The sequence below is a fragment of the Solea solea genome, chromosome 7 (assembly GCF_958295425.1).
Source record: "Solea solea chromosome 7, fSolSol10.1, whole genome shotgun sequence".
Taxonomy (NCBI): domain Eukaryota; kingdom Metazoa; phylum Chordata; class Actinopteri; order Pleuronectiformes; family Soleidae; genus Solea; species Solea solea.
Window position 1 is genome coordinate 1,883,733 of NC_081140.1, and position 13,505 is coordinate 1,897,237.

General features: G+C 39.7%; 1 protein-coding gene across 1 annotated transcript; it reads left to right on the forward strand.

The window, feature by feature from the left end:
* The first annotated feature begins 7,037 nt into the window (after positions 1-7,037).
* Positions 7,038-13,102, forward strand: LOC131462824 (extracellular calcium-sensing receptor-like). The gene is made up of 10 exons (XM_058634359.1): positions 7,038-7,043; positions 7,128-7,264; positions 7,446-7,740; positions 7,892-7,978; positions 8,151-8,420; positions 9,408-9,614; positions 9,691-9,966; positions 11,038-11,265; positions 11,998-12,121; positions 12,192-13,102. Exons 1-10 carry the CDS (start codon positions 7,038-7,040, stop codon positions 13,100-13,102), a joined length of 2,541 nt encoding a protein of 846 aa, XP_058490342.1.
* Positions 13,103-13,505: the final 403 nt, after the last annotated feature.

Sequence of the window (13,505 nt, forward strand, 5' to 3'; positions counted from 1 at the left end):
ACTGTGCTGTTGTTGGATGTATCAGCAAGGGTGAGGAGGCTAAGTACAGGGCTGTGGTGGACAACTTTGTCACATGGTGTGAGCTGAACCACCTCCAGCTCAACACACAGTCATTTTCTCTGGTCCTTTGCCCAATGTAACCAGTGATGACATGTATAGCCGCATGTCATCATTCAATCGCTGGCTGTCGAGGTGGTGTCCAGAAAACAACATTGGGTTTTTAGATAACTGGCAAAACTTCTGGGGGAAACCTGGTCTCATGAAGAGAGACGGCGTCCATCCAACTTTGGATGGAGCAGCTCTCTTATCTAGCAGCTTAGAGCATTTTATTAGAAACCCATGACAAACCAGAGTTGAGACCAGGACACAGAGTTGCAGTCTTCCATGCTTCTCTGTGCTTCTTTACGAGCAGTCACCAATTAAAAACCCCATAGAGACTGTGTCTGTCCCTCGACCTACTAAAGTAAAAACTAAAGTAAATAAAGTAAATAAATCAATAACAAACAGAAGAGGAGTTAGACATTCTAACTTAATAAAGATTAATACTAACAATAAAATAGAGTCAAATAATACCACTTTTAAATGTGGACTATTAAATATTAGGTCTCTCTCCTCAAAATCTGTTTTAATAAATGATCTCATTTCTGACAACTGTATTGATTTATTCTGTGTAACTGAAACTTGGTTACATGAAGAAGATTACGTTAGTCTAAATGAGTCAACTCCACCCACTCATGCTAATACCCATATTCCTAGAAGCTCAGGCCGAGGAGGAGGTGTAGCAGCCATTTTTAATACTAGATTATTAATCAATCCCAAACCCAAACTAGGATATTCATCGTTTGAAAGCCTTATTCTTAATCTAGCTCATCCTAGTTGGAAATCACAAAAACCAGTTATGATAGTCACAGTTTATCGTCCACCTGCTCCTTATTCAGAGTTCCTATCAGAGTTCTCTGAGTTCTTATCTGAGTTGGTGCTTAAGACGGATAAAATCATAATTGTAGGGGATTTCAACATCCATGTAGATGTTGACCGTGATAGTCTTAGCTGCGCATTTAACTCGCTGTTGGAATCAATAGGTTTTATTCAACACGTTAATAAACCAACTCATTACCTTAATCACACCCTCGACCTTGTTTTAACTTATGGTATTGATATTGATAACTTAAACATAGTTCCTCAAAACCCTCTCCTTACTGATTATTATTTACTCACATTTAATTGTACAATAATGAACTACAATAACATAAATAAGAAATACAGCTACAGCCGGTGCCTGTCTGATAATCATATTAATACATTCAAAGAGACAGTGCAACCTTTATTTAACTCGGTGCCATATGTCAGTACATCTGAAGGTACCGTTTGTGATTTTACCCCCGCCCTCATAGATAACCTTGTTGATAGTACAGCGGCCTCACTGCGTACTACATTAGATTGTGTTGCCCCTCTGAAAAAGAAGGTGGTGAATCAGATGAGACGAGCACCATGGTTTAACTCCAATACTCGTGCTCTTAAACAGGCGTTACGTAGATTAGAAAGAAAATGGCGTTCCAATAACCTAGAGGAATTTTATATAGCCTGGAAAGATGGTTTTGTAGCTTACAAAAAAGCCCTACACAAAGCTAGAGCTGCCTATTATTCTTCTCTAATTGAAGAAAATAAGAATAATCATAGATTTCTTTTCAGCACTGTAGCCAGGCTGACACAGAGCCACAGCTCCACTGAACCATCTATTCCTTTAACACTGAGCAGTGATGACTTTATGAACTTTTTTGTGAATAAAATAACATCAATTAGAATAAATATTGATCATCTCCTCCCTCATATTGGGACTGACTCATCTTTTAGCACAAGAGCTTTAGAAGCACCAGGTGCACATTTAGACAGTTTCTCCCCTATAGATCTCCCTGAATTAACATCATTAGTTTCATCATCTAAGCCATCAACCTGTCAGTTAGATCCTATCCCTACCAAACTGTTTAAAGATGTGTTTCCTTTAATTAAAAGCTCTATATCACTCAAATTAATCTATCCTTATTAACTGGATATGTGCCCCAAACGTTTAAAATAGCAGTTATTAAACCCCTTCTCAAAAAAGCGACCCTTGACCCAGATATTTTAGCTAACTACCGACCTATATCTAATCTTCCCTTTGTTTCTAAAATCTTAGAAAAGGCAGTTGCTAATCAATGATGTGAATATTTGCACATTAATGGCCTGTTTGAAGATTTTCAGTCAGGTTTTAGATTAAACCATAGCACAGAAACAGCACCAGTTAAAGTTAGTAACGATCTTCTCGGCTTCAGATAATGATCTACTGTCTTTACTTGTCCTGTTAGATCTTAGTGCTGCATTTGATACATTGATCATAATATTATACTGCAGAGATTGAAGCATACTCTTGGGATCACAGGTGCTGCCCTCTGCTGGTTTAAATCATACTTATCTGATAGATTCCAGTTTGTTCATGTTAATGATAAAGCCTCACTACAAACAAAAGTTAATTGTGGAGTTCCACAAGGCTCAGTGGTTGGGCCTATACTTTTTACTTTATGTATGCTTCCTCTAGGGAGCATTATTAGAAAGCACAACATACACTTTCATTGTTATGCAGATGACACACAGCTATATTTATCAATGAGGCCGGATGAAATAAATCAGGTTGTTCAACTCCAGGAATGTCTCAGAGACATTAAGTCCTGGATGACCCGTAACTTTCTACTTTTAAACTCAGAAAAAACTGAGGTCATTATACTCGGCCCTAAACACCTCAGAGAAAAACTTTCTGATCACATTGTCACTTTACTTTTTGATAAAGCTTATAGTTAGAGCTGGTTCAGGGAAACCTGGACCATCTCTTAGTTATGCTGCTATAGACCTAGACTGCTGGGGGATTTTCCTGTGGTGCACGCACTTTCACTCTCTCACCCTCAGGGTATGAATGTGACTTTTTATATGTCATTAACCTTGTCTCTTTCTCTCCCTAGTTTGTGTCTTTCCTTCCTTTCCTCTCTCTCTCTCTCTGTATTCTCATCATGCAGGTTGCAGGATCAAGATCCAGTTTTTGAGGCTACCCATATCATACATATCATCACCATTTTTTATTGTGCTATAATTAAAAGTCGATATCATTGACTGTATAAACTTGTAACTTGATACAGTTGTTGTGTATCTGCTCCTGGTCTCTCTCTCTCTCTTCTGTCTCTACCTCATCTCCCTCTTGTCCTTTCTCTCCCCCCTTTCTGTCCCCCACCTCTCCGCTGTCCCCCATTTTACTTTCACCCCAATCGGTCGAGGCAGATGACTGCACATCTCTGAGTCTGGTTCTGTCAGAGATTTCTTCCTGTTAAGAGGGAGTTTTTTCTCTCCACTGATGCCTAGTGCTTGCTCATTGTGTGAACTGTTGGGGTTCTCTGCTCTCCTTGATGTTGTCTATGTACAGTGCCTTGAGATAATGTATGTTATGATTTGGCGCTATACAAATAAAATTGAATTGAATTGAATTTTATATTAAAACATTTTCCTTTGTGAATAATAATGCTATATTTTGTTGTATTATCCTGCATTAATGTGTACACAGTTCAACAGTAAAGACTCATGGAAGGAGGCTGAATAGTTACTGTTTTTGTTGTTATATTACTTACTATACTACACAAGTTAAATTTACGCAATAAAAATGATGCAGTTGTCATCAGTAAACAAAGTAGCTCTTATTCTGAAGTGTTTATCAGCCGTTTCCTCAAAAAGAAATCACTTTTCATTTAATAATACTCTAATGGCTAGAAAAGAAACCACAACCAATATGAATTTTAATTTTTATTGATACTACTACAACAATAACAATAATAATGTAGTATGTAGTATTTGGCCGCTGCTAACTGCTTGGCCACTGCTTGGCCGCTGCTTCGCCGTTGTTCTGCCGCTGTCCTGTTGCTCCGACGGCCTGGTTCCGATCCGGTCGGCCGCCTGTGGTCAGCCTGTTCCCCGCTGCTACGTGTGCTGCTGCGTGTGTGTGTGTGTGTGCGTGTGTGGCTGTAACTCGTACTGGATGCGACGAGTCTGCCTGAACTCTCAGCCACAATATTGTGAATTATATGTGTGTGTTTGAGTGAGTGTTTTAAGTACAATCTGGCAAGGTTTGGTTTAATTGTTTACTTATTTACTCTTTGTTTAATGGTTGAATTTATGTTGTTAATATGATCCATTTGAGTTCAAACTGTTAAAACTGGTTAATTATTAAGTTGATATCTCTGGCCAGAGACTCTTTTGTTTCTTGTGTTTGGTTGATTTATTAATATAATTTTACATTTCTCAGTTTATCAATTGATCATTTATATTTGGTTCCTTAAAGTTGAGCCCGTTTAATTGTGTTTTCCTCTCCCCTTAGTGCTGAAGGCCGACGGTGGTGGTGGTGGTTCTCCTGGGTGGTGGTGGTCCTGTGTGCTGTTTGATCCCTTTTTAAGATTTTCTTTGTTTACACGTCACCTTTTGCTGTGTGTGTGTGTGGTGTCCTCCTTTTCCTTCTGGATGTCACTTCCCCTACCAAAACCCCTCCTCCAGCCGGTAAGCCTCAGACTACATCCCCCTTTTAGTTGGGCTCTTTTCTTTTTTTGTTACAGTGCCAATCTCATGATTGTTTTAATAATAAATTGTTAGACATGATCATTGAACTCCGTCTCATTCCCTCCCTGAGTAAACAAACCTGAGTGTCTTTTTGTTCTGAAGGTACTAGTCGACCTTTACTACTGGTCCTTGGGCCATAACCCAAGGTGGCGTTGTCGGTATTTGGAGTATAACATAGTAATAACCCTCGTGTCGCCACATAATAATAACAGAAAGAAAAATCTGACTTATGATAGCTCATTGTGAGCATCAACAGTCTCTTCCTAGACACAGTGCTGCTCTTCAGGATCTGAATATCTTCTGATGTCCTGACCAACACAGACAGGTAAAACAAGACAATTTTCTTTCCACAGTCTCTCTGGATCCACTCCACGAAGTGAGGTATGCTCTACAAAACAATGAGCACAATGTTTGCGATGCAAAGTATATGTGCTTACAGTAGCATAGATGTAAATGAACTGTAAAGATGCTAAAGTTAGCTCAGCTGGCATTACATGTCAACAGGGACAAACGTGGTGGTAAAAATAAATATGAAAATACAAAACAAAATACTCACTTTGTACTCAGACGTCTGTTTATTACGTTCCCTTACACCGGGTCGGCGAGCACTGGCCAGGGTGCCGGTGCCCCTGCCCCCCGCCACCGGGCCGGCGGGCGGTGCTCGTCACGACCAGGGTGCCGGTGCGACTGGTGCCGCGTCCGGTGGTAGGGCGATGAGCACGGTGAGCACCAGCTGCGATGGTGGTCGCGGTGAGCACTGATGCTGCCCCGTCAAATAATATTGTGTCATGACTCTCTTTATTTTAAGAAAATAATAATCCAAAGTTTGAGCAGTGGTGTTGTGATTTTGTAATCTGTATTCAACTTTTACAAATTTTATTACATACTACTTTAATGATGTGGATCTTTAATCATCATGCTCCGTCCAAAATCACTTCCATGTTCTTAAATTAATCTACAATTTGATCATATTGGTCTATTTAGAGAGTTTTTTAAATTCCAGTTCACTAGGAGACATGACTGGAACTCACTTAAGTCCTCATGTATGGAGGACATAGCTGAGGATAATGTGATGGTTTCCTGAAATTACCACATTTTCTGTGTACATTTGCATATTAACTGTTGAGCATACAGTATATTACACAGATCATTTATACATAAGGAGACTAAGATGGGTCCTAGAGCCTTGACAGACACCTACTTGGCACTGTGGGTATTGTGATTTGACCCTGTTGACCATGCCACTGTTTCCTGTTTGATAATTATGATTTCATGGCTTGTACAGAGAAGTTAAAATATGTTAGTCTTGCTAATAAAACAATTTGTGTAAATCAGCCACAATGTCAACATTCTTCTTAGCCACCATACTTTATGTACAGGTGCCTGCCCCAAACACAAAGGATTCCTTGCAGTGATTGGTTTGGTGTGGATGGTACCAGCAGGCCTTGAGGTAAAGGTCAAAGGTCAGGGAATCAGCAAGTTTGGATATATAACGTAGGGACTGGAAACATTCAGATGTGGCTCTGATGTATTTGGTTCCAACTAGTGAGTTTTCTGACTATAAAACTAATATTGGCTAACAAGCTAGAAATGAACTTAGCTGACTTTTGGATGGTGTTGATGTTTTGATGAGGGAAGTAAGCCATGGTCAAATTGACCTCTCTCCGAAAAATGGTGATATTGGCAGAATATTTTTTGTATTTGGTTTTGTTTTTTCATTAATTCACTCCTGTGGCTTACATTGCCATTTAAAAATACTAATTGTAACAATGAAATTTTTTTATTAAACAGTGTATTTGTATGTAACTTATGTCTGAATGGATCAGTGGCCCCTGGGAATTAAACCCACGCACACACAGGGAGAACATGCAAACTCCATGTCGAAAGGCCCTTGTTCCAACCAGGTTGGGAACCCAGGTAACCACGGCACCAGCTTCGTGGCCTAAAACAGTTTGTAAACAATGTTTGATTTGATTCAATTAATTACTATGAGCCCTCCTCACCCAGGCCCTTTCTTTAAATGCCGGAGGTTACTGAAATTCGGAGGTTACTGAAGTTGTCTCAAAACTGATCAAAGTATTGGAAATAAGATCAGGGTCTCTAATGCATTGAGGAGACAGTGGTGGGTCTCTGCAGACCATGTATTTGAATATTTTATACTTCGTAAGTACATGTTTTATAACGTTTGATTAGCAGGAATTTGTGAAAACTTGTGGATTATGAAGCGGAAAGTGTGGTGTGAACAAGGCTCACCATGGCCTTCAGATCTGTACTCAGACACACATACCTAAACCATCCACACATTACATTTTAAGCCCTGCCCATACAGCTTCATTTTCTGCCCTGATAGCTGGTGTACAAGTCAATAAAATGGGTGATGTAGTGAAGGAACCAAACAAAGCGAAGTCATGAGGGTATTTTTAGACAAGTTGCTCTTGCTATTGTTGTTCTCCTGCTTCTCCTCTGCTGTCACCTCTCTTTATTCCTCATATTGCCAGTTACAGGGGCAGTTTCATCTAAATGGGATGCACCAGACAGGAGATGTGATTCTAGGAGGGATTTTTGAAAATAACTTCTTCTCTGCCAATCCTGATCTGTCCTTTACCTCAGAGCCATATCAGTCTACCTGCTATGGGTGAGTCTGTCAGAGAAATAGAAGAAATCTGCTGTTTGGAATTACATTTACCTTATAATTTATGTGAAATAACATTAAACCTGTTGTCATTAATTGCAATATCTGTAGTTGTGAAATGTGTAGCTTTGCACAGTAACTCTTTAATGTATTTTATTTAGTAAACACCTGTATTTTGTGTTAGTTTTGATGTTGTAGGATTCAGACTGGCTCAGTCCATGGCCTTTGCTATTAATGAAATCAACAGAAAGTCCAACCTGCTCCCAAATGTGACTCTGGGATACAGTCTGTATGATAACTGCAACCAACTAGGAATTGGATTTCGTGCAGCACTGACCTTAGTCAGTGGTCAAGAAGAGCAAGTTACATTAGAGGAGAACTGTGTAGGAACTCCTCCAGTCCTAGGGATTGTGGGTGATTCTTCTTCTACACGTTCTATTGCCATATCCACAGTCTTAGGTTTGTACAGAGTGCCTACGGTAAGTTATTCTTCCTCTGAATTCAGTCATTGCTTAAAATCATTTCCATGTCATTTAATAACAAATTGATATTAAGTTATTATGTTAAATGAAACATTTAACATAATCAAGTTATACAATTTTTAGGATGCATGATCTGATCTTTTTGCAGGTGAGTTATTTTTCCACATGTTCCTGCCTGAGTGACAGACAAAAGTTCCCATCATTCTTTAGGACGATTCCGAGTGATGCTTTTCAGGTGAAAATCTATCTACAAAATCAATTTGCTAAAAATAATTCATGTGCAAGAACATGTATACTGCAATGAAAAACAAAACATGACTAGTGATAATCAAATGATTGTATGTCTCATGCACAGAGCTGTGTGGTATCAGCCTGTGCACTTATCCCTCTGCTCTGTGTCCACATAGGTGAATGCTATGATTCAGATTCTAAAACACTTTGGTTGGACTTGGGCAGGTCTGCTCATCAGTGATGATGATTATGGAGTCCACGCTGCCCGATCCTTTCACTCTGATCTGGGTCCAGCTGGTGGAGGTTGTCTGGCTTACACTGAGATTTTGCCCTGGGGTGATGACTCTGCTGAACTAAGGAGAATAGTGGATGTGATGAGGAAATCTACAGCTCGAGTGGTGATTGTGTTTGCACATGAAAGTCACATGATTAACCTCATGGAAGAGGTCAGTCCCTTATATAGATATGTATACAACCTTTTAGTTTATTTACATAACATACCTGTCATTTATTTTAAGGATGGTGCAAAGGTTTTGCTTATGAGAACAAATAGAATGTTGCTTGTTATTCTGTGTGAAACACGGCGTTTGTTTCTACAATGTCAGCATCTGAAAGTATGGTGTTCTCTTAATAACCTGGACTTAAACACCTCTTAAACCAAAGAATGATTGTGGATTTCAGGAAATCCAAGCACACTGCGCACTCTGCCCTCTACCTGAATGGGGAACAGGTAGAGAGAGTAGAGAGCTTTAAGTTCCTTGGTGTGCACATCTCGGCCAACCTCACCTGGACCACACACATCTTCCATCAGGTGGGGAAGGCCCAACACAGGCTGTACTTCCTCAGGAAGCTAAAACACGCTCACCTCCCTCACCACCTGTTGACCAACTTCTATCGGTCAGAAATAGAGAGTCTCTTGACCTACTGCTGCACGGTGTGGTTCTCCAGCTGCACAGAAGAGAACAGGAAGAACTTGCAGCGGGTGATGAGGGCAGCAGAGCATCGGAACCACACTACCTCCCTTCAGAGTCATCTACACTCCAAAAGAAAGCCAGCTGTATTATTAAGGACCCCACTCACCCTGGACATCACCTGTTCTCCCCCCTGCCCTCTGGGAAAAGACACAGAACAATCAAAATCAGAACCAACTGATTGAAGAACAGCTTCTTCCCACTGGCAGTAAAATGCACAAACCCTATTCCCCTCCATCCCCCCCATCTACTTTTGCACCTTTTCTTCTTCGTATTTATTAATATCTCACCACGCATTTAATTTTACATTTTATACTTTATTTTATATTTGGCGATTTTATATTTTATTTATATTGCCTTTACTTTAAAGCTGAAAAACTTGTGAATTTCTCTGTGAGATGAGTAAAGTATCTATCTATCTATCTAAATTGTGTTTAGTTAAATAATTCTGATTCTGTACAGGTGGTGAGGCAGAATGTGACAGGCCTGCAGTGGATTGCCAGTGAAGGCTGGTCAGCAGCTGCTGTGCTCCAGACTTCCCACCTCATGCCGTACCTGGGTGGAACACTGGGCATCTCCATCCGTCGAGGAGAAATACCAGGACTCAGAGACTTCCTGTTACTAACACGTCCTGATCTACATCACAACAACAGTGATGGAAACAGCATGGTGAGAGTTTCCCCTTTGACTTGGTGTTTGTAAGAATAATATTGTGGTATTCATTTCAAAATGAACTATCTTTTAGGTGAATCAGTTTTGGGAACACACATTTCAGTGTAGATTTGCACCACCTCCAGCAGGTTGGGTGGAAGCTGGGGGAGAATTATGCACTGGACAGGAAGTTATAGAGAATGTGGAGACTGAGTTCTTGGATGTTTCAAACCTCAGACCAGAGTATAACGTGTATAAGGCTGTGTACGCTCTGGCGTACGCTCTTGATGACATGCTGCAGTGTGAGCCAGGGAGAGGACCGTTCAGCAACAACACCTGTGCTCATTTTCAAAGAATGAAGCCATGGCAGGTGAGATACCAGTTCCCCCTTAATCTCTTAGTTTCACTTAATCATTTGTATTTATTTTGGAGTCAAACTTAGTGTATAGAGTTAAAATAAAAATATAGAATAAATGTATTTAATCATGCCACTCACACAGTTTATAATGTTAATGTGATAGTATAGGCACCTCTGTTCACAAATAAAGAGTAACTCAATAGAATAGAAGGCCTTGATTGTCATGCTATTCTATGCAGTAATTGAGTATAGTTACTTTGTTTAAGTTGGATAATAGAACAAATAAAATATTATATTTCCTTGTTGCAGCACTGGCAACAACTTCAGCCACAGGTTTTTGTTTTGTTTTACATTTTCAGTCAGGCCGTACTTACTAGAGTGACATGGAGCATATTTTTCTGTCTGAATCCAACTGAGCCCAAGAGACTACTTACTGAAACTGACCCGTACCTGACACAGTAATCTGAAGCATGCTCTATTGTCACACAGGAAGATGTAGTCTTTATTTATGGTAATGGCAAAAACACAATTATTGCAAAGAAACTGAAGTCACATGTGTAACATGTGTTATAAAGGTAATTTACTTATTACTTTTATAACATTTCAGACTTGACATTAACGATCATCAGTTCTATATTAAACGTTATTAGTTCCCTGTCCTTTTGAAAATAAAACACTAACAGAAAAAAAAAAACAAAAATCAATTATCAGTTTCTACTGATCACTAATTTGTCTTGTTATACATATATTTATGAAGTGTTTACACCATATTTTTGATTAAGCCTTTAAAACAAATTTATATTTGAATTCATCCAATTTCAGTCTATTTCACAAAAAAACTTGAAATAACCATATCGGTGGATGTGACCAAGTCTGACAATTATTTCTGGATTTCTGTCCAAACCCAGTCTAATTGTGTGGGATAGCTCACTTTCAATCAAAATTGTATTTCTTTTCAGTCAACATTCACATAATAATGGAGAAAACTGTGAATCTGTTGGTCAGCTGAGGTAAACAACCGCTGGGCAGTAATCATATTTTTCTTTCTTTTTTTCCTTCTATGTCTGATTCTCATACCCAAAGCTTGTGCATTACTTGGAAGAAGTCAACTTCACAACAACCTTTGGTGATCAAGTATCATTTGATGAGAACGGTGATACCTTACCAATATATGACATCATGAACTGGGTGTGGCTCCCTGATGGAAGAACTAAAGTTCAGAGAGTGGGTGCAGTTAAGAGGTCAGCCTTCAAAGGTGATGAACTCAAGCTGGATGACGACAAAATCTTCTGGAACTTTGAATCCAAACAGGTTACTACTTACTACTCATTGGCCTTACTGCCTACTTTTCCTGTGTGAATCTTTTCTAGTTCACTGTAATCCATCTGACATGCATGTTGTCACCTGCCTATGTCTGTGGTGGTACAGGCAAACCCTAAGAGAATCTACGTGTGCAATCCTACATCCTGTGCCCAAGTACTGTATATATGCACAATACTTTCAATTACAGCTGGTTGTGTTCTAGTTGAAGAAAAAAACAACAAAGAAAACAAGAACAATGACTTGCTTGTTTGAGATTATGTGACGTTTGTCAGTACCTACACCTGCGCAACCCATCACTCAAAGAATACAAGGACATACAAATGAGGTCAAGCTTTGAGCAACACATTGCTGCTACTCAAATGAGATGTGAGATTGAGTACACATGCAGTGAACACTTTGAACACTAGATTGTCACAGACCATAATTTTATTAACAAAAAAAAAAAAGCACTTACTTGTACATCGCACTCATGACTAGCACTTTATAGTTTGGCTTACTTGAAGCACTTACTTATTTCTAGCTCTTGTTTGTACCCAAATGTTGAAATGAACTTATTGTAAGTCGCTTTGGATTTGACATGTTATGTAATGTATTTCTAATCGGTGGAACCGTGGGTATGTGCATGCAAGCAGACATGAATAGTGACACATGCAGAATATGGAAAAGTATGGAGAGGTCCTCATAGGATATAATAACAAAAGCTGATGTTTCTCCACACAGCCTCCTCAGTCAGTGTGCAGTGAGAGTTGTCCTCCAGGTGCCCGCATGGCCAGAAAGAAGGGGGAACCTGAGTGTTGTTTTGACTGTGTCCCTTGTTCTGACGGAAAGATCAGCAATACAACTGGTGAGTGTAAAGTTTTAAATATCACAGTTGAGAGATGTTGTATAAACATTCAATTTCCCTCTTTTCTCAGATTCCATGGAGTGCACCAGCTGTCCAGAAGATTTCTGGTCCAGCCCCCAGCGTGACCACTGTGTTCCTAAGAAAACAGAGTTCCTCTCCTACCATGAGCCTCTGGGTATTTTCTTGACAACCACCTCACTGTTGGGCACATGTATCTGTGTTGTTGTTCTGGGCATCTTCATCCATCATCACAGCACACCTATAGTTCGTGCCAACAATTCAGAACTCAGTTTTCTTCTCTTGGTGTCACTCAAATTGTGTTTCTTGTGTTCGTTGCTCTTCATTGGACGACCCAGATTATGGACTTGTCAACTAAGACATGCAGCATTTGGTATCAGCTTTGTGCTTTGTGTCTCATGTATCCTGGTGAAAACCATGGTGGTTCTGGCTGTGTTCAGGGCCTCCAAACCAGGAGGTGAGTCCAGTCTCAAGTGGTTTGGTGCTGTGCAGCAACGAGGGACAATTCTGTTTCTGACTTCTGTTCAAGCAGCGATCTGCACTGCCTGGCTTGTCTCTGCTTCACCAGTGCCTCATAAAAACACCCAGTATCACAGTGACAAGATAGTCTATGAGTGTGCAGTTGGCTCCACAGTTGGTTTTGCAGTTTTACTTGGTTATATTGGTTTACTGGCTGTCCTCAGTTTTGTTTTAGCTTTTCTAGCAAGGAATCTTCCAGACAGTTTCAATGAGGCCAAACTCATCACTTTCAGCATGTTGATCTTCTGTGCAGTGTGGGTGGCCTTTGTCCCTGCTTACATCAGCTCACCAGGCAAATATGCAGATGCAGTGGAGGTATTTGCCATCCTGGCCTCCAGTTTTGGCCTCTTGATGGCGCTGTTTGGACCCAAATGTTACATAATCCTCATGAGACCTGAGAAAAATACAAAGAAAGCCATCATGGGTCGAGGCACCAAAAAATAACACTGCTGTCTTTCTGTCTCTTCATTGGTATTTTGGATTCTTTTTTTTCTTTACCTTACTGGAGTCAATAAAGTTTTGTGAAATAGGACATGAATTAGTCAAGATTATTAATCTCCTACTTATTACAGAATCAGGAGTTGTTGTGAACAGACTTGTCTCCTTCTGATAGTAATGGGCAATTATTTTTATTCCATCTTTTTTGTCATACCATCTCACTGAGATCAATCTACAGACCTGAAAAAAAGAAAAGCAAACAATGCACAATTAATAAACACAATTAAAATCACTGAAAAGGTTTAACGTTGACATCACCTGACTTTGCACAACAAAGTGAATTCATGAATTTGCATTAGTGCACACAATGGCTAGTATAGCTCATGAGCTAAAATAGTTTAGCTCATGT

What these genes read in the sequence shown, in the direction of transcription:
- LOC131462824 (XM_058634359.1), top strand. An exon ending in GTTTGTACAGAGTGCCTACG is followed by an intron (nt 7,741 to 7,891) that starts GTAAGTTATTCT and finishes ATCTTTTTGCAG; the next exon opens with GTGAGTTATTTTTCCACATG. An exon ending in AAAGAATGAAGCCATGGCAG is followed by an intron (nt 9,967 to 11,037) that starts GTGAGATACCAG and finishes TCATACCCAAAG; the next exon opens with CTTGTGCATTACTTGGAAGA.